The sequence below is a fragment of the Oncorhynchus tshawytscha genome, linkage group LG02 (genome assembly GCF_018296145.1).
Source record: "Oncorhynchus tshawytscha isolate Ot180627B linkage group LG02, Otsh_v2.0, whole genome shotgun sequence".
NCBI classification, from domain to species: domain Eukaryota; kingdom Metazoa; phylum Chordata; class Actinopteri; order Salmoniformes; family Salmonidae; genus Oncorhynchus; species Oncorhynchus tshawytscha.
The window spans coordinates 70,690,432-70,710,271 of record NC_056430.1 but is presented as its reverse complement, the minus strand read 5'-3'; the positions used below and the strand labels follow the sequence as shown (position 1 = coordinate 70,710,271).

General features: G+C 44.0%; 1 protein-coding gene across 4 annotated transcripts in view; it reads left to right on the top strand.

Moving 5' to 3' along the window:
* The window catches only part of LOC112263645 (girdin-like), a 28,901-nt gene extending 16,709 nt beyond the window's left edge, over positions 1-12,192 (top strand). For 2 of the 4 annotated variants that reach the window (XM_042303887.1, XM_042303880.1), the window contains 11 exons: positions 95-268; positions 580-741; positions 1,172-1,449; positions 1,753-1,896; positions 2,170-2,356; positions 3,091-3,236; positions 5,473-5,565; positions 5,734-5,966; positions 9,116-9,361; positions 9,690-9,755; positions 10,186-12,192. In XM_042303887.1, the coding sequence (XP_042159821.1) occupies positions 95-268; positions 580-741; positions 1,172-1,449; positions 1,753-1,896; positions 2,170-2,356; positions 3,091-3,236; positions 5,473-5,565; positions 5,734-5,966; positions 9,116-9,361; positions 9,690-9,755; positions 10,186-11,369 (2,913 nt within the window). In that variant the 3' untranslated portion in view covers positions 11,370-12,192. Of the gene's footprint in view, positions 1-94; positions 269-579; positions 742-1,171; positions 1,450-1,752; positions 1,897-2,169; positions 2,357-3,090; positions 3,237-5,472; positions 5,566-5,733; positions 5,967-6,894; positions 7,094-9,115; positions 9,362-9,689; positions 9,756-10,185 lie in introns of those variants that run through there. The other 2 variants (XM_042303890.1, XM_042303892.1) reach the window with 2 other exon arrangements.
* Positions 12,193-19,840: the final 7,648 nt, after the last annotated feature.

Sequence of the window (19,840 nt, the reverse complement as noted above, 5' to 3'; positions counted from 1 at the left end):
ATTGGAGTTCTTTGTCAAAGCATATTGAAGTCTGAAGTTGAAAAATGGCCTCGCTCAGTAGCAATATCTGACCTTTGTTCTTGACCCCCTACAGGTGCGTCTGAACTACGAAGCCCTGCTGCAGAGGGAGGAGGAGGAGCATGCGGCGCGTAGCCCCACCCCTCAGAGGGAGAGTGACAGGGCAGTAAGCGGATGGCAGCGAGAGAGCCAGGAAGCCACCAGGGAGCTGCTGAGGGTCAAGGACCGCCTCATCGAGGTGGAGAGGAACGTGAGTGGAGAACTTTGTGTCATCATGTTTTGACTAAGCACTACATTTGATGCTCTTATTTCAATTTTTATAATTTCTGAAATGCATCTGACTTTGTTTAAAGGCCTCCCAATAATGACTATGGGATGATAGAACTCAAACCTACATGACATTTTAGTCATTTAGCAGACGCTTCATTATTTCATTACATTACATTGCCACGTTAATACAAATGTTATCCGTCTAAACCAGACTATTACTATGGATCAACACCAGCTTCACATTTTTTCTATGTATTATTGACTTGTCCCTCTTTTCCTCCCCTACTGCAGAATGCCACACTGCAGGCAGAGCGTCAGGCACTGCAGGTCCAGCTCAGACAGCTGGAGACCCAGTCAGACGGCCTGCAGGCTCAGATCTTGGCCCTGCAGAGACAGACCGCCTCCCTGCAGGAGAACAACACGGCTCTCCAGACACACAACGCTAACCTGCAGGTTAGAGGAGCAACATTCCTGATATACTAATATACTCCTAGTATACTGATAAGATACTCAAATTCACAAATACACACTCACTGATTTAATGCTTCCAAAATATGAACTTTTATTTTGAAGTGAGTACTTTTATTTTGAAGTGAAATCTGTGTGCAGATATCCATTCTGCATTGGAGTCATCTTGTTTTTATACCTAGCACTCAAGTTGCCTCATATAATGCCATTCTAACAGAATCTGATACTGTAAGGTTGGTGTTACATGAAGCAGTTTGAATGCAACTTAAGTTGATTTGTTAAATGTGAACCACTTCCTATAAAGTCCTTTCATACATGGTATGAGTAGTATTTCATCTTATACAGTATAAACTCATACCTTTGAATTACAACCTTTTCACACATAATAATCATATCCACGCCTATCCAACCACAGGTCGAAAAGTCCACTCTGAACTCCCAGAGTGCATCACTCCTGACCCAGAACGCTCAGCTCCAATGCCAACAATCCAGCACTGAGGGTGATAAGGAGGTGGCCATGCGTGAGCGCGAGGAGCTGCGCGGCGTGCACGACCAGCTCCTGAGGGACCACGAGAGGCTGGCGGCACTGCATGAGAGACAAGCCATGGACTACGAGGCCCTGATGGGGAAACACGGCTGTCTGAAGAACGCCCACCGCACTCTGGAGCTGGAGCATAGAACGCTGGAGGACAGGTAGAGGAAGGGGACCAGAGACCATTCTGATTCTGTCATGGTTCACAATATACCATTTGAATGCTTGAGTAATGGTTGCTTAAATTCCACCTCTTTATTTTATGTTCTCGTGCAACAATGATGATATCTGTTGAGGAAAATCTGTTGGATTTTAGAACTACAGTATATAGGTTCTACCCATTCATATTTTATCAAAGACACTCATCAATGGCTGTGACACTCATTTCCCATCCATGCAAAAACAACGAAAACAGCAACCGAGAGGAAAACTCTCTAAATAGCCACGATGGTGTGTTGCTGTAGGTACAAAACCCTGCTGCGGCAGAAGGCCAAACTAGAGGGTCTGGAGAAGGCTCTGAGAGAGGAGCAGGACAAGATGTCTGTGGAGAAGGAGCAGCACAGGACCACCGCCTCAGAGTGTCGACAGCTCCGGGATGAGAAGGACTGGTGAGGGGCGCACATAGCATAACACACACACACACACAGCATCTCCTAAAGATGACAAAGACTCCCTCTACACACAGCATAGCTCACCACACACATAAGCTCACAATAAAGATAGTTTCAGGCTGATAGCTTTTACATAGAATTCAGAGAAATTGCTTGTATAACTTGCTGACATTCAGAGAACTTTGCTTGTCTAACTGTCGTTCTTATCAATATGTTTTCACCTTACTTTGTCAGAGGGTTTCTTCTATGTATATTTCTATGTGCCCCCAGGCTGAACCAGACGTACCGTCAGCTGTTGAAGGATCAGGAGGAGCTCCAGGCAGACCATAAGAACATGAAGACCCTGCTGAACAGCACCAAGCTGGAGCAGACCAAGCTCGAGTCCGACTTCAACAAGCTCAGAGAGCAGTACCAACAGCTAGACATCACCAACACCAAGCTCACCAACCAGTGTGAGGTATGAATGATATATTTAAGCAACAAGGCTCGAGGGGGTGTGGTAAATGACGAATATACCACGGTTACGGGCTGTTCTTATGCACGATGCAACGCGGAGTGCCTGGATACAGCCCTTAGCCGTGGTATATTGGCCATATACCACAAACCCCCGAGGTGCCTTATTGCTATTATAAACTGGTTACAAACGTAATTAGATCAGTAAAAATAAACATTTTGTCATACCCATGGTATGAGGTCTGATATAACACGGCTGTCAGCCAATCAAAATTCAGGGCTCGAACCACCCAGTTTCTAATAATACCTTCACCATCCAGGTTCATTTAAGTTATAATTCAAAATATATTTACCTAAAAGCATCCATTTTAATCAATCAAAACTTTATAAAAATTCCAATATTCTGTACAGTTGAAGGTTTTGTTGATCGTATTGTAATGAAACAGTCAGGGAGTGCGGCTCGGACCCTCCACCTTCTGACCCGAAGCCCAGTGCGCCATCGACTGTGCCACAGAAGCATGCTGATGTGACGAAGTCGATTCTCCCCCTTTATTAACCCAGGGTCGTTACAGCATTGCTGGAAAAGAATTAGATTCTGTATTCCCCAAGCACTATACGGAGAGGCTATGTGAGGATATTCACATTTGCTCTCAAAGCAGTTTTGTGCCAGATTGATGTGTTGTAGTAATGCTATCATTAAAGAAGTCATTGACATATACTATGTGCTCTTGTGTCTAGCTGCTGAGTCAGTTGAAGGGGAACCTGGAGGAGGAGAACCGGCACCTGCTGGACCAGATCCAGACCCTGATGCTGCAGAACCGCACCCTGCTAGAACAGACGATGGAGAGCAAGGACCTGTTCCACGTAGAACAGAGACAGCACATGTAAGGGACCCGTCTATCTGGCTGAAGGCCGAGTCGTAGAGCTTTAACCCCTTGCATTCTAACTTGCAGTTAATGGACTGAATTAGAAGTTAATTGAACCAAATGTAATAGATGTTCCACCACCAGCAGCAGACACTGTACAGTATATCTACAGGATATAAGAGCATAGTTTGTACAATAGTAGCTACAGCCACAGTATATTTCTTCTCATAATGATCGACTTATGGAATGTATTCACATTATGCTAAAACAATGGGCTTCACATAGGACACAAGGCATTCCAGAGCAGCACAAAACAAAAGGCATTGATTCAGCTATAGAGCACCGTTGCACCAAAAACACAGTGCATCCCATCATATTTAGAGCACCAAAACCACTGGGCCTCTGAGTTTGACAGAGCATGGATTATTGATGTCGTCTGCCATCTGTAGTGCCAGTTTAGAAAAAAGGTTGACTGACCTAAAAAAAATCCTCTCTCTCTGCTAGTGTCAACATTGGCCTATATGGAATAAATCTCCCCCATTTTGAGTTTATCTTCTGGACATATGGGGCATACTAAGCTATGTGTAATATGTATGAAAGTATGGAAATATAACATTCACATTCTTTTCACCTGGGTCGTATTCATTGCGGCATGCAACGGAAAACGCTTTTTAGCGGAAAATGGAAATGAGAGTTCCTTATTGGACGAGTACATGTAGTCCCTCACTGTTTCAGTCTATTTTCTTCCGTTAATGCCTAATAAATACGACCTTGGGGTTTGATGGTGTTTAACCTGTCCAAACCTCTCGCCAACAGCCAATGAAATTGCAGGGTGCCAAATACAAATCAACAGAAATCTCACATATCAAATTTCTCAAACATACAAGTATTAGGCACCGTTTTAATGATACAATTCTCGTTAATTCAGCTACAGTGTCTGATTTAAAAAATGCTTTACAGCGAAAGCTCCACAAACGATTATGTTAGGTCACCACCTGATGAAGAAAGCTTGGCTGTCGAAACGTTGGTAATTACATTTTTGCATCTGAGCTCCTAGAGTGTGCGGCTCTCTTTTATTTTCAAGTTTTCTACTCTGCTAGCCAGCACCTCGCCTAAATAGGTGTGCGGTACTTTTTCTTCTAGGTCACCACCAAGTCACAGAAAAACCCAGCCATTTTTCCAGCCAAAGATAGGAGTCACAAAAAGAACAAATAGAGATAAAATTAATCACTAAACTTTGATGATCTTCATCAGATGACACTCATAGGACTTCATGTTACACAATACATGTATGTTTTGTTCGGTAAAGTTCATATTTATATGTCCAAAAATCTCATTTTACATTGGCGTGTTACGTTCAGTAGTTCCAAAACATGCAGTGATTTTGCAGAGAGCCACATCAATTTACAGAAATACTCATTATAAATGTTGATGAAAATACACGTGTTATACATGGAAATATAGATATAGTTCTCCTTAATGCATCCACTGTGTCAGATTTTTTTTTAACTTTGCAGAAAAAGCATAATCTGAGTACGGCGCTCAGAGCCCAAAACAGCCAAAAGAAATATCCGCCATGTTGCACAGTCAACATTAGCATTATAAATATTCACTTACCTTTGATGAATGCACTCCCAGGAATCCCAGTTCGACAATAAATGTTTGATTTGTTCCATAAAGTCCATCATTTATGTCCAAATAGCTTATTTTGTTAGGGCGTTTAGTAACAAATCCATTCGCGTGTTCAGGTCCAGCCGAACGTCGGACGAAAAGTTCAAAAAGTTTATCTAGTGGAAGCATTAGGAAGTGCAAAATTACCCATATCCCACTGTGATTTCGATAGGGGCTGAGTTAAAAAACTACAAACCTCAGATTTCCCACTTCCTGTTTGGATTTTTTTCTCAAGTTTTTGCCTGCCATATGAGTTCTGTTATACTCACAGACATCATTCAAACAGTTTTAGAAACTTCAGAGTGTTTTCTATCCAATAGTACTAATGCTATGCATATTTCAGCATCTGGGACTGAGTAGGAGGCAGTTTACTCTGGGCACGCTATTCATCCAAAAGTGAAAATGCTGCCCCCTATCCCAAAGAAGTTGAAGGTGCCGGGTGCGACAGTGTGACGGTTGAGACAGTTCAATCAGAGTTTATTCTGAGACGTAAACACACCAGCCATCTTTGCAGCAGCGCCACCTCTTTTGTTGATGTTACCTCTCTGTGTGAAACACTGTGTATTTCTCTCCTCTCTCTCAGAGACAAGCTGAATGAGCTGAGGAGACAGAAGGAGAAGTTGGAGGAGAAGATCATGGACCAGTACAAGTTCTATGACCCCTCACCCCCACGGAGGTACAGTGCCATTTGGAGAGGAAATCAATTCACTTTGACAGTGACAAAATTCATTAGTTTGGATGCAGTATTAGTTAGTTTTACCTGTTTATTTTTAAGACAGTTTTCCCATCAGGGATAATAAAGTTTATCCTATTCTATATAAATTTTAACATATCTATTCTCGAGGCGTGGGAACTGGATCGCCCTGAAGATGAGGAAGCTGATGAAGCCGAGGAGCCGCGAGCGTTGTGGCCCCACCTCCTCTTCTGACCACCATCGCTCCCTCACCCCCACACGCTCTGGCTCCTTCGAGGCCCTTCCGCCCACCTCCCCCTCTGCTTCCTGTTGCCAGGACAATGGCTCCTTCGTGGGTTCAGACGGCTCGGGTGGGTCCACCACCTCCCCCAGGAGGAGCAGCAGTGAGTATGACCTCCTTATCCCCTCCCATTGGTCCCGTCTGAGAGCCCTGATAGGCCAGGCAGAAACGGGCTGTCCAGTCACGCTCCGCCATCACCGCAGGCCCACCCACCCTGCTACGAGCTATAGGCCAAGAAGAGAGAGCGACAGCTAGGCCCCTTCCCCCGCCACGGCCGATCCTGCAGCCACGGCCATCAGGGATAGAACAGAAAGATATGGGCAGAGCCAGTTACTGCAGGGAACCTCCCCCAGCCACCACCGATTGGACAGGGAGACAGAAGTCACTCAATTGCTACATCTTTACAAGACAGACTTCTTATTTGTATCAAGATAGAACCGCCTCCCAGGCTCTTTACACAGAGATCTATGAGAAGGAATAAAAATGATCTGTTGGAATGATCTGTTGCTGTGCCATTGTGTAGGAGTCTCCTGGGTAGGAAATCATCATACACACTTGACTTCTGAAGTGGTAAGATGTAGGGCGGCTCTGTCTGTATCTACCCTGTATAGCAGGATAACTCACCTCTGACCCTACGAGGTCCGGAGCCTGCTGGTTTTCTGTTCTACATAATATTTAATTGCACACACCTGGTGTCCCAGGTCTAAATCAGTCATTGATTAGAGGGGAACTATTACAAAATGCAGTGGAACTGGCTTGGAGGGCCAGAGTGTAGTTTGAGGGCTGTGTAGTATACGTGGGTTTCTATGACAGACAGTGCATGCAGAAACACTTGTTACCTGGTGTTGCACTATGGATATGTCTGCATGTTTCTTTATGTGGATCAATAAGACCAAAATAAGGCAACATTGTGCCTATTTCTGTCTATCCCCATGTCTGTTTTGTGTATGTTAACGTGTTCTCTCCGTTCCCCTCCCTTCATCCTCCCCTGTTTCTCCCTCCCCTGTCCCTTGTTGTCCCACACTGTAAAGTGTCCACCCTGAAAATCTTTCCCCTTATGAGGAACAGACTGAAGGATAAGGACAAAGTCAAGTCCCTCTTTCGTCGTTCCATGTGTAAGAAACATGATGGGTCGATGTCTCGTGACTACCTCATCTTGGCTGCAACCTGCCTATTTTCTCATCATTAGCGAACTATTAGCCTGGGTCCCAGATCTGTTTGTGCTGTCTTGCCAACTTCTTAGGATTGACAATTCCATACGAAGTTGGCAAGACAGCACAAACAGATCTGGGACCCAGGCCAGTGAGCTATGCTTTACCTTATTCTTTAGTCTACCATTGTTTTAATGAATGCAGCAGAAATCCTCAGAGACAATACTCTTAGAATTACGTGTAGAGTTCTGCAGTGTGCAGCTTGGCATCCTTCCTATGATTGAGTTCAGCCATAATATTGCTATATATTGCAATTTTGATACCCATACCCACTCTTTCTCGCTGTTAGCATAATGTTGTGTCTTTACTATCATTAAATGAAGACTTTTAATTTTTATCAAAGATTCTCTGAAATTAGCATTTGGTGATGAACTAATCAGGCAAATGTAATTAACTAGGAAGTCGGGGCACCAAGGAAAATATTCAGATTGCAAAGTTATAATTTTCCTAATACAGCTTTTCAGATATTTTCATATCTGATCAATAGTCTTCTGATTAAAGAATTCTTCTTTACCTCACGTTAGTCTCATTCAAAACGTTGTAAATTGTTGGTTATGTGCACGAACCCAGTCTTCACTGTGAGTCATCCATACATCAATTGTCTTAAAATAATGTATTTACTAAGTCAGTAATTCACAGAAATGCATAAACAAACAGTAGATAGTTACAAGGAAATGATAACGGAGTTTCCCTAGTGGGATAAACCGGCATCGCGGCTTGGTGGACAAAAGGGAAGTGGGGGTCGACTGAGATAAGACAACACACAGTTGATAATTATAACAATTGAGATGCTAATCCTTTGCACATGAACGCTCACTCATTCGGGAACAACTGCAATCAATCAATATATTTACTCTCAGTGTGTCGTCGGGGTCTCTGTTGAAAAGTTTGTTTCTGTTGGAGAGTTTGTCCACCCTCTCTGTCATGGTTAGAATGGGTAGTTCAGAGTAACATTCGCTAATGTCGTTATAGAATAGATGTTTCAGCGGTTGTCGGTCTTCACGTTCAATGATACCAAATTCCTAGCTGCAGACTAGTAATTAATATCAAAGACTTGTTCTTATTCTTATTCTGGTATCAATAGTCTAAGAGTTTCTCAAACCGTGGCCCTCTCGTTATCGAGGTAAGCTGGTCTGCAACCTTTATCCTCTTGTAATGGAGAGAAACATGGTCTGGTGATAGAAAACCCAGGTGGGGTTTTATTCGGAACATCGAAAAGGGGTGTCTCATGACGCCCGGTCCTGTCTGTGCCCCTGGGGGCGTGCCAAGGACTTACTGGAACTTTTTAGGAAATTGGAGTTTCCTTCATTAAACAGTCCACAAACAGTTCCATCCTCACTTATTCATGTTATACAACAATTAGATGTAAGCCTCATATCTGAGGCTATTATATAAACAGTGTTATGGTAATGTGGCCATATTGACTCCCATGAGTTTCACAAAATTGTACCAAATGGACCAGTTCGTAGCTGGATTCTTCACCGATCTTTTATACCTTCTCCAGAACATAAATGTTGTTCGGTTCTCCAGTTCTGTGAGGTGGAATAAATTCCTTTGTTCTCTATGAAAATTCACTCTGTTTCTATACTGTGGCCATGAGGAGATAATCTCCTCCAGGAATTTACGACCTCTCTCTGACCACAGCAGCCTGGGTGTAGGAGACAGGGAGAGGGGGATGGGGCTTGCTGTACCCAAAGAGGGCAATGTCATGATAATAAGCATCCGCCACCATAGATATTTTCACTCTTCTGTTCTCCATGCAGTTCTGTAGAGTTACCCAAGAGGTCAGGGGAATGCTGCATTGCAGAACACTGGTACTGCATAATGTTTTAGTTTCTCAGGACCACATTGCTGGAAGGCAGGAAGACTCTGACGGAGGTTGTGAGGCTTAAACCGTAGTTATTGATAAACGTCATTCTTTTCAAGTGAAGCGTGTAGAATCTTCTCTCCTTTAAATGAAAGACAGGAAGGGAAAGAAAATATAGGACTTCCCCATTAACCAGAGGCAACTCAAGTCATCTCTCTCCACCTCCACCCCCAGCCCTGAATGACCTGGACAAACTGAATGACTTGGTGTACCCCTCAACCCTGTCTGAGGACCCTGAGCAGCTAGAGGGGTCAGAGGTCAAGAATGACAGATCCAGGAAGGAGTCTATGACCTCATCCATGAGCGACTCCATCTTGTCCATCATCAACCATCAACACCAGCCCACCACCACTCCTTTGTTTTATCCCACCACCACTGCTGCTGCCGCTGCCACTGATGGCAATGAGCGATGTTTGACAGGTAGAGTGATTCCACCATCCATATTACGTCCTTCCATTTGACATCTTCATCAGCTATCTGCTATGAACACCTTTTGCTGTCGTTTTAAGGATCATGCTACAAGGGTACATTTGCTAAGGGGTTTGAGCTACAACGTCTCTATAGGGATGTGTTGCTTCATACAGCTGCAATTCCGTTTGTTTGAATGAACACTACCACTTCCCATATGCTTCTCATGCTTTTAACCTGACCAGTTTGACCGCAACACCTCCTCGCTCCTGGATACAGTGTTGGCATACCCATACCGTGTCGTCTCATTTTCTGTCCCCTGCCATTTTGTGTTGCACAGACAAGGATTATAATGACAGTGCTGTGGCGGCTGACTTTGACGACGGGGATGAACTACAAAACCACGGTAAGCAACATCCCGCTAACTCATTATTTGAGGGTTCCCAAATGGCACCCTATTCAATACACAGTGCACTACTTTTGACCAGAGCCCTATAAAGAGAATAGGGTGCCATTTGGGATGCAGACCATGTGTACAGATGTACGAGTTAAAAGGAAGAATAAATCAATATCTGTTAACATGGCCTTTTTTCAAGTTAATCTCTCAAATAGGCATTATTCTGAACAGCTTGATAATACTGCTCTCTATAGGCAGAAATAATGATACATGCATTTACTAGCTTGTATTGTTGCCTATGCTATGTTTATTTTACATAAAATGTGTTTATAATACATTGTGGAAATGCATAAATTTTCCAGACAGTTGTAATCAAGAGTGTAGCCTGCTATTTTGGTGTAACCTAAAGCAACGTTCTCTCCATCTGCGGTTCCCCCAGGTCTGAATGGTGTGCCGAGCCGTGCCCAGAGCCAGAGCAGTGGAGAGTTCAGCCTCAGCCTAGACAACGAACCCTGGTCCAACGGCAGTAGCCCGGTCCAGCCGCCTCTGTCATCCCGCCGCTCCTCTTCCTCCTGCCTTCCTCCTAGCGATACCTCCACCCCCCGACACACACGGCAGAACCCCTCGCCGACCACACACACACAGCAGCGATCCACTTCCTTAACACACACCAGCAGCAACAAACACAGAGAGAGGGTAGGAGTAAAGAACTCCTCACCTATTGCCATAGCAAACACCCAGGGTTCAGTTCCCTGTAGGGGGAGGGAGGTGGGTAGCACCCAGGACCCCTGGCCCAGAAGGAGTGTCCTCAGGAGGTGCGCCAGCGGCAGCAGAGCCCCCCATCGCCCTTCCGAAGGGAATGTCCCCAAAACAGCTCAGGGGAAGGTTGCCGTATTATCTCGATCTGGATTAGGTCTGAACAAAGCTCCGGAGACCACCACCACCCGAGCCTCAGCCATGTCCCCGATCACGGTGCTCTACGTCCAGGGTAAATCTTCCTCGGTGTCTGGGTGTCTCAACTGTTTCTCCACCCCGTTGGGGAAGGAGGCGCGTCTGAGAGGGCCATGGTCTCCTGCCTCTCTACCCCGGGCCAGTAGCGTCATCTCAACAGCCGAGGGTTCTTCGCGACGATCCAGTGTCAACAGTGACTCTAGGGTGATGGCGAAAGTAGATCCCTTACCTATCATGGAATCTGATGGGAGCCCGAATCAGGTTCAACAGAATCAGAACAAGCAGAACAATCCAGAAGAACGAGACACTGATAATCACCCACCACCACCAAGCAAACCCCCCAGAGACCCAGCGATAGCCACCGATCGACCCAAATCCACCTGCCAGGAATCCCTCTTCGGTGGCACCCAGTTCAACCTAGACTCTGTCTTCTCAGACACTATCTTTAGCGAGTCGGTAGTCACCACCACTACTAGTAGCAGCAGCAATAATAACGATAAGAACCAGACTTTCCTCTGTCTGAACCCAGATCTGGAGCGTAACATCAGTTGCCCGCTCCTGAGGCAGGAGTCCACTAACGGCACGGCACTGGGACACATGGACAATGTACAGAGCCAAAATGGAGGACAAGAAGACTGTGAGAGTAATACTGTAGAAATCACTCAGTGCTGATTGCCGATGACAGGTAGTTTGTAGTTGCATGTAGAAACAGGTAGTTGTGAATGTCAGTACCAACGTAGTAGCAACCATTACCAACGTAGTACTAATCATTACCAATGTAGTACCAACATTGTTTAAAAGAGACTTGTTTCTCTAATGTACAGATTTTTATATTTAGTCCAAATGAAGATGTAAATAAAATGTACTTTTAGGGAATAAGTTGTTGTTTTCAAGTTGTTGTTTTCACATCGACAATATTCCTTTGTTGTTTGACAAAAGTTTCAGTATTATGCAGCCTATGTTTTAATTAATATTTATAAGCCTGTGTTGATATTTGTGTTTTTATTTGTGTTTATAGGCCGTGTCAATCTACAAATGCTTAAACTCCCTATTCATATATACTTTTTGTTGTTCCCATTCGGTAGATCTAGTTATACACATAAACCCTTCAACCAATAAACCATAGTTCTCTTTCCAGAGTGTTGATAGTACATACAGACTAGTAGACAACATGTACATTACATTACCTTGTTAGTTTGTTACCACGCTGGACATTACAGTGAACTTATAACAACAAACACAATCAGTAATAATCTCATTAGGAAAAACGCACCAATATGGTTCTTCGGTTGTGTGTCATGTGTCATGTGGGGACTGTGTTTTTGTTTGGTTTGTTCAGCTTGTTTTTTTGTTTGCTTTTCATTGTCTCTGCTTCATTGTCTCTGCAAAAATCCCATACTGAGATTGTCCTCAGTGAAGATGAAACCTTGTAAATGTAAATGTGTGCAGGGACTTCAGGAGCCACAGTTGAATAAAGCCCTTTTCATTCCTTTAATGTAATTCTCAAGAAAATGTGCAGACAAAAATATAAACGCAACATGCAACAATTTGAAAGATTTTACTGAGGTGCAGTTCGCATAAGGAAATCAGAAAATTGAAAAAAATTCATTAGATCCTAATCCATGGATTTCACAGGACTGGGCAGGTGTGCATCCATGGGAGGGCCTTGAATGGTATAGGCCCATTCACCTGGCAGCCAGACCCACCCCCTGGGGATCTAGGCCCAGCCAATCAGAAAGAGTTTTTCCCTACAAACTGACTTTATTACAGACAGAAATACTCCTCAGCCCCTGGTGTGGTCTGCCAAATTGGCTAAAACAACATTGGAAACGAAATTAACGTTGAATTCTCTAGCAACGGCTCTGGTGAACATTTACATAGTCAGGATGCCAATTGCACGCTCCCTCAACTTGTGTTGTGTGACAAAACTGCTCATTTTAAAGTGGCCTCTTATTTTCCCCAGAATAAGATGCACCTGTGTAATGATCATAATGTTTAATCAACTTCTTGATATGCCACACCTGGCAGGTGGGTGGATGATCTTGGCAAAGGAGAAATGCTCACTAATAGGTATGTAAACACAACATTTGAGAGAAATAACCTTTTTGTACATATGGAATAATAATGGGATTTTATATCAGCTCATGAAACATGGTACCAACACTTTACATGTTGCGTTAATATTTGATGATGAATCTAGATGTGTAACATGAGTGACTCTCATTAGAGATGCATTGTGGTTTTAATGAAGATACAAAACACATTCAAATAAAATTCTACAAAATTTACTGAAGATAGAAATGGATGGGGTGGAGGCTTAGGGATCAGGGTTGGGGTCAATTCATTTTCAATTCAGTCAATTCAGAAAGTAAACTGAAATTCCAATAGCAATTCAAATTTACCTCAATGCCTCCTATGAGAAACAATTGGAATTGGAATTTCAGTTTACTTCTTGAATTGACTGAATTGATCTGGAATTCAACCCTACCCTGGTAGGGTTTGGTGTGGGGGAGAGGGGCAGGGGTGTAGGTGGCGTTGAGGAGAAACAGAAGCATCATTCTGGATGCTTTCAGCAGTGAGTGAGTGCCCTCAGTGGGTGACTTCAGCATTGAGGCGGTCAACCAAGTGAATGTGCTCCTTCTTGGAAGACACTTTAGCCTGAAAACAGACAAGTAGACAACAGAGAAAAATATTTTAAAGACAACCATTAACACTGGATATTAGTACAACAATAGTTAATAAATGATAACATATTACAGTACAAAACACTATATAAGTATTACTGACAGGCTTCCTGTTCTTTCTCGTGAACAGTCTCCGTAAAGATGAGACGAATTCACCCCTTGTTTTCTTCTGATTGGCAACAGCAGTGGATGAAACGAAGTGGCCATCAGCGGTAGAGGTAGACATTTTCTCAGCCGGGTGCTCCAGGCTGGTAGCAATAGCATCAACTTCATGGACCAAAGCATTGCAACTCTCTATTGAAAACATAGAAATAGTGATGACTAGTCTACTTCTCTCGGTTGAGACATCAGCCACATGGACCTCAGGTTGGTTGGAGTCTCTCAGTGTGGAATCAATACGATCCTTCACTCTAGCGTCACTGCTGGACAGAACCAGAGACACTAGGCCTGCAGCAGACTGGATCAGGTCATTATCCACGATGGCAACACTGGTGGACAGAATCTGAGACACTAGGCCTGCAGCAGACTGGATCAGGTCATTCTCCACGATGGCAACACTGGTGGACAGAATCTGAGACACTAGGCCTGCAGCAGACTGGATCAGGTCATTCTCCATGATGGCAACACTGGATGACAGAACCAGAGACACTAGGCCTGCAGCAGACTGGATCAGGTTGTCTTCCTTGATGGAAACACTGGTGGACAGAACCTGAGGAGTCTGCCATTGACAGCTCTCTGCTCTGGACCGTTGGGTACACCCCTACATTCCCCAGCTCTGAAAGGAAGAAGCTTCCCCTCTGTCGAGAGCTTCTTCCTGGATGAGTGGGAGCCACTGACACTCCTGCAGACTCCTCAGGTTCTGTCCACCAGTGTTTCCATCAAGGAAGACAACCTGATCCAGTCTGCTGCAGGCCTAGTGTCTCTGGTTCTGTCATCCAGTGTTCCCATCGAGGAAGACAACCTGATCCAGTCTGCTGCAGGCCTAGTGTCTCAGGTTCTGTCCACCAGTGTTGCCATCATGGAGAATGACCTGATCCAGTCTGCTGCAGGCCTAGTATCTCAGGTTCTGTCATCCAGTGTTATCATTGTGGAAAATGACCTGATCCAGTCTGCTGCAGGCCTTGTGTCTCAGGTTCTGTCCACCAGTGTTATCATCGTGGAAAATGACCTGATCCAGTCTGCTGCAGGCCTAGTGTCTCAGGTTCTGTCCAGCAGTGACACTAGAGTGAAGGATCGTATTGATTCCACACTGACAGACTCCAACCAACCTGAGGTCCATGTGGCGGATGTCTCAACCGAGAGAAGTAAATTAGTCATCACTATTTCTATGTTTTCAATAGAGAGTTGCAATGCTTCGGTCCATGAAGTTGATGCTATTGCTACCAGCCTGGAGCACCCGGCTGAGGAAATGTCTACCTCTACCGCTGATGGCCACATTGTTTCATCCACTGCTGTTGCCAATCAGAAGAAAACAAGGGGTGAATTCGTCTCATCTCTACGGAGACTGTTCACGAGAAAGAACAGGAAGCCTGTCAGTAATTCTTATATCGTGTTTTGTACTGTAATATGTTATCATTTATTAACTATTGTTGTACTAATATCCAGTGTTAATGGTTGTCTTTAAAATATTTTTCTCTGTTGTCTACTTGTCTGTTTTCAGGCTAAAGTGGCTTCCAAGAAGGAGCACATTCACTTGGTTGACTGCCTCAATGCTGAAGTCACCCACTGAGGACACTCGCTCACTGCTGAAAGCATCCAGAATGATGCTTCTGTTTCTCCTCAACGCCACCTACACCCCTGCCCCTCTCCCCCACACCAAACCCTACCAGGGTTGGGTTGAATTCCAGATCAATTCAGTCAATTCAAGAAGTAAACTGAAATTCCAATTCCAATTGTTTCTCATAGGAGGCATTGAGGTAAATTTGAATTGCTATTGGAATTTCAGTTTACTTTCTGAATTGACTGAATTTAAAATGAATTGACCCCAAACCTGATCCCTAAGCCTCCACCCCATCCATTTCTATCTTCGGTAAATTTTGTCAAATTTGATTTGAATGTGTTTTGTATCTTCATTGAAACCACAATGCATCTCTAACGAGAGTCACTCATGTTACACATCTAGATTTATCATCAAATGTCGTAGAATTCAACGACAAATGCAGTGGTTTAGCAGTTCAACTTCAGTACTTGTCAATGAGTCACTGCACTGTGACCTTCAGAAACATGTAACATTGTGGAATAACTGAACACGTTTGCTGACATTCTGTTACAATGTAACTACACTGAACAAAAATATTAACGCAACATGTAAAGTGTTGGTCCCATGTTTCATGAGCTGAAATAAAATCCCATTATTATTCCATATGTACAAAAAGGTTATCTCTCTCAAATGTTGTGTTTACATACCTATTAGTGAGCATTTCTCCTTTGCCAAGATCATCCATCCACCTGCCAGGTGTGGCATATCAAGAAGCTGATTAAACATTATGATCATTACACAGGTGCATCTTGTTCTGGGGAAAATAAGAGGCCACTTTAAAATGAGCAGTTTTGTCACACAACACAATGCCACAGATGTCGGAAGTTTTGAGGGAGCGTGCAATTGGCATGCTGACTATGTAAATGTTCACCAGAGCCGTTGCTAGAGAATTCAATGTTCATTTCTTTACCATAAGCTGTTTCCAATGTTGTTTTAGCGAATTTGGCAGACCACACCAGGGGCTAAGGAGTATTTCTGTCTGTTATAAAGCCCGTTTGTAGGGAAAAACTCGTTCTGATTGGCTGGGCCTCTCCCCAGGGGATGGGTCTGGCTGCCAGGTGGGTGGGCCTATACCATTCAAGGTCTCCCATGGCTGCACACCTGCCCAGTGATGTGAAATCCATGGATTAGGACCTCATGAATTTTTTTCAATTGTCTGATTTCCTTATGTGAACTGCACCTCAGTAAAATCTTTCAAATTGTTGCATGTTGCGTTTATATTTTTGTCTGCACATTTTCTTGAGAATTACATGCATCCTCACTCATAACTTCTAGAATCAGAAATCAAAACAGACTCAACGTAATATATTAAAGGAATGAAAAGGGCTTTATTCAACTGTGGCTCCTGAAGTCCCTGCACACATTTACATTTACAAGGTTTCATCTTCACTGAGGACAATCTCAGTATTGGATTTTTGCAGAGACAATGAAGCAGAGACAATGAAAAGCAAACAAAAAAACAAGCTGAACAAACCAAACAAAAACACAGTCCCCACATGACACGTGACACACAACCGAAGAACCATATTGGTGCTTTTTTCCTAATGAGATTATTACTGATTGTGTTTGTTGTTATAAGTTCACTGTAATGTCCAGCGTGGTAACAAACTAACAAGGTAATGTAATGTACATGTTGTCTACTAGTCTGTATGTACTATCAACACTCTGGACAGAGAACTATGGTTTTTCGGTTGAAGGGTTTATGTGTATAACTAGATCTACCGAATGGGAACAACAAAAAGTATATATGAATAGGGAGTTTAAGCATTTGTAGATTGACACGGCCTATAAACACAAATAAAAACACAAATATCAACACAGGATTATAAATATTAATTAAAACATAGACTGCATAATACTGAAAACTTTTGTCAAACAACAAAGGAAGATTTCCGATGTGCTTTTTTGAAAACAACAACTTATTCCCTAAAAGTAATTTTTATTTACATCTTTATTTGGACTAAATATAAAAATCTGTACATTAGAGAAACAAGTGTAGTATATGAATGTGTCTTTGTATGTTTTCAGTTCATCTTATCATTATATACAGTCTATATACTCACCCAAAAACAGAGATCTTATAATACTGTATAACGCAATGTTATAATGTCTAGGACTTCATTGTGAAAAATGCCTAAAACCAAAATATCATTACTTCAAAGTACCTGTAGGGAGAAGAACAGTTATTGCATCAACACAATAGGAAATCATTCTGATGTTTGCTTCTCTTTTAAACAATGTTGGAACTACATTGGTAATGGTTGGTACTACATTGGTATTGACATTCACAACTCCCTGTTTCTTTTGCAGAACTCAATACAAGACTGTTTACATGCATCTACAACCTGCTTGTCATCAGCAATCAGCACTGAGTGATTTCCACAGTATCACTCTCACAGTCTTCTTGTCCTCCATTTTGGCTCTGTACATTGTCCATGTGTCCCAGTGCCGTGCCGTTAGTGGACTCCTGCCTCAGGAGCGGGCAACTGATGTTACGCTCCAGATCTGGGTCCAGACAGAGGAAAGTCTGGTTCTTATCGTTATTATTGCTGCTGCTACTAGTAGTGGTGGTGACTACCGACTCGCTAAACATAGTGTCTGAGAAGACAGAGTCTAAGTTGAACTGGGTCCAGCTGAAGAGGGATTCCTGACAGGTGGATTTTGGCCGATCGGTGGCTACCTCTGGGTCTCTGGGGGTTTGCTTGGCCCTCTCAGACGCGCCTCCTTCCCCAACGGGGTGGAGAAACAGTTGAGACACCCAGACACCGAGGAAGATTTACCCTGGACGTAGAGCACCGTGATCGGGGGACATGGCTGAGGCTCGGGTGGTGGTGGTCTCCGGAGCTTTGTTCAGACCTAATCCAGATCGAGATAATACGGCAACCTTCCCTGAGCTGTTTTGGGGACATTCCCTTCGGAAGGGCGATGGGGGGGCTCTGCTGCCGCTGGCGCACCTCCTGAGGACACTCCTTCTGGGCCAGGGGTCCTGGGTGCTACCCACCTCCCTCCCCCCTACAGGGAACTGAACCCTGGGTGTTTGCTATGGCAATAGGTGAGGAGTTCTTTACTCCTACCCTCTCTCTGTGTTTGTTGCTGCTGGTGTGTGTTAAGGAAGTGGATCGCTGCTGTGTGTGTGTGGTCGGCGAGGGGTTCTGCCGTGTGTGTCGGGGGGTGGAGGTATCGCTAGGAGGAAGGCAGGAGGAAGAGGAGCGGCGGGATGACAGAGGCGGCTGGACCGGGCTACTGCCGTTGGACCAGGGTTCGTTGTCTAGGCTGAGGCTGAACTCTCCCACTGCTCTGGCTCTGGGCACGGCTCGGCACACCATTCCAGACCTGGGGGAACCGCAGATGGAAGGCATTGCTTTAGGTTACACCAAAATGTGAGCTACACTCTTGATTACAACTGTCTGGAAAATGTATGCATTTCACAATGTATTATAAACACATTTTATGTAAAATAAACATAGCATAGGCAACAATACAAGCTAGTAAATGCATGTATCATTATTTCTGCCTATAGAGAGCAGTATTATCAAGCTGTTAAGAATAATGCCTACTTGAGAGATTAACTTGAAAAAAGGCCATGTTAACAGATATTGATTTATTCTTCCTTTTAACTGTTACATCTGTACCATGGTCTACATCCCAAATGGCACCTATTCTCTTTATAGGGCTCTGGTCAAAAGTAGTGCGCTGTGTGAATAGGGTGCCATTGGGAACCACTCAAATAATGAGTTAGCGGGATGTTGCTTTACCGTGGTTTTGTAGTTCATCCCCGTCGTCAAAGTCAGCCGCCACAGCAGACTGTCATTATAATCCTTGTCTGTGCAACACAAAATGGCAGGCACAGAAAATGAGACGACACGGTAAGGGTATGCCAACACTGCATCCAGGAGCCGAGGAGGTGTTATGAAGTCAAACTGGTCAGGTTAAAAGCATGAGAAGCATTATGGAAGTGGTAGCGTTCATTCAAATAGTGGTGGAATTGCAGCTGTATGAAGCAACACATCCCTATAGAGACGTTGTAGCTCAAACCCCTTAGCAAATGTACCCTTGTAGCATGATCCTTAAAACGACAGCAAAAGGTGTTCATAGCAGATAGCTGATGAAGATGTCAAATGGAAGGACGTAATATGGATGGTGGAATCCTCTACCTGTCAAACATCGCTCGGCCATCCAGTGGCAGCGGGCAGCAGCAGTGGTGGTGGGATAAAACAAAGGAGTGGTGGTGGGCTGGTGTTGATGGTTGATGATGGACAAGATGGAGTCGCTCATGGATGAGGTCATAGACTCCTTCCTGGATCTGTCATTCTTGACCTCTGACCCCTCTAGCTGCTCAGGGTCCTCAGACAGGGTTGAGGGGTACACCAAGTCATTCAGTTTGTCCAGGTCATTCAGGGCTGGGGGTGGAGGTGGAGAGAGATGACTTGAGTTGCCTCTGGTTAATGGGGAAGTCCTATATTTTCTTTCCCTTCCTGTCTTTCATTTAAAGGAGAGAAGATTCTACACGCTTCACTTGAAAAGAATGACGTTTATCAATAACTACGGTTTTAAGCCTCACAACCTCCGTCAGAGTCTTCCTGCCTTCCAGCAATGTGGTCCTGAGAAACTAAAACATTATGCAGTACCAGTGTTCTGCAATGCAGCATTCCCCTGACCTCTTGGGTAACTCTACAGAACTGCATGGAGAACAGAAGAGT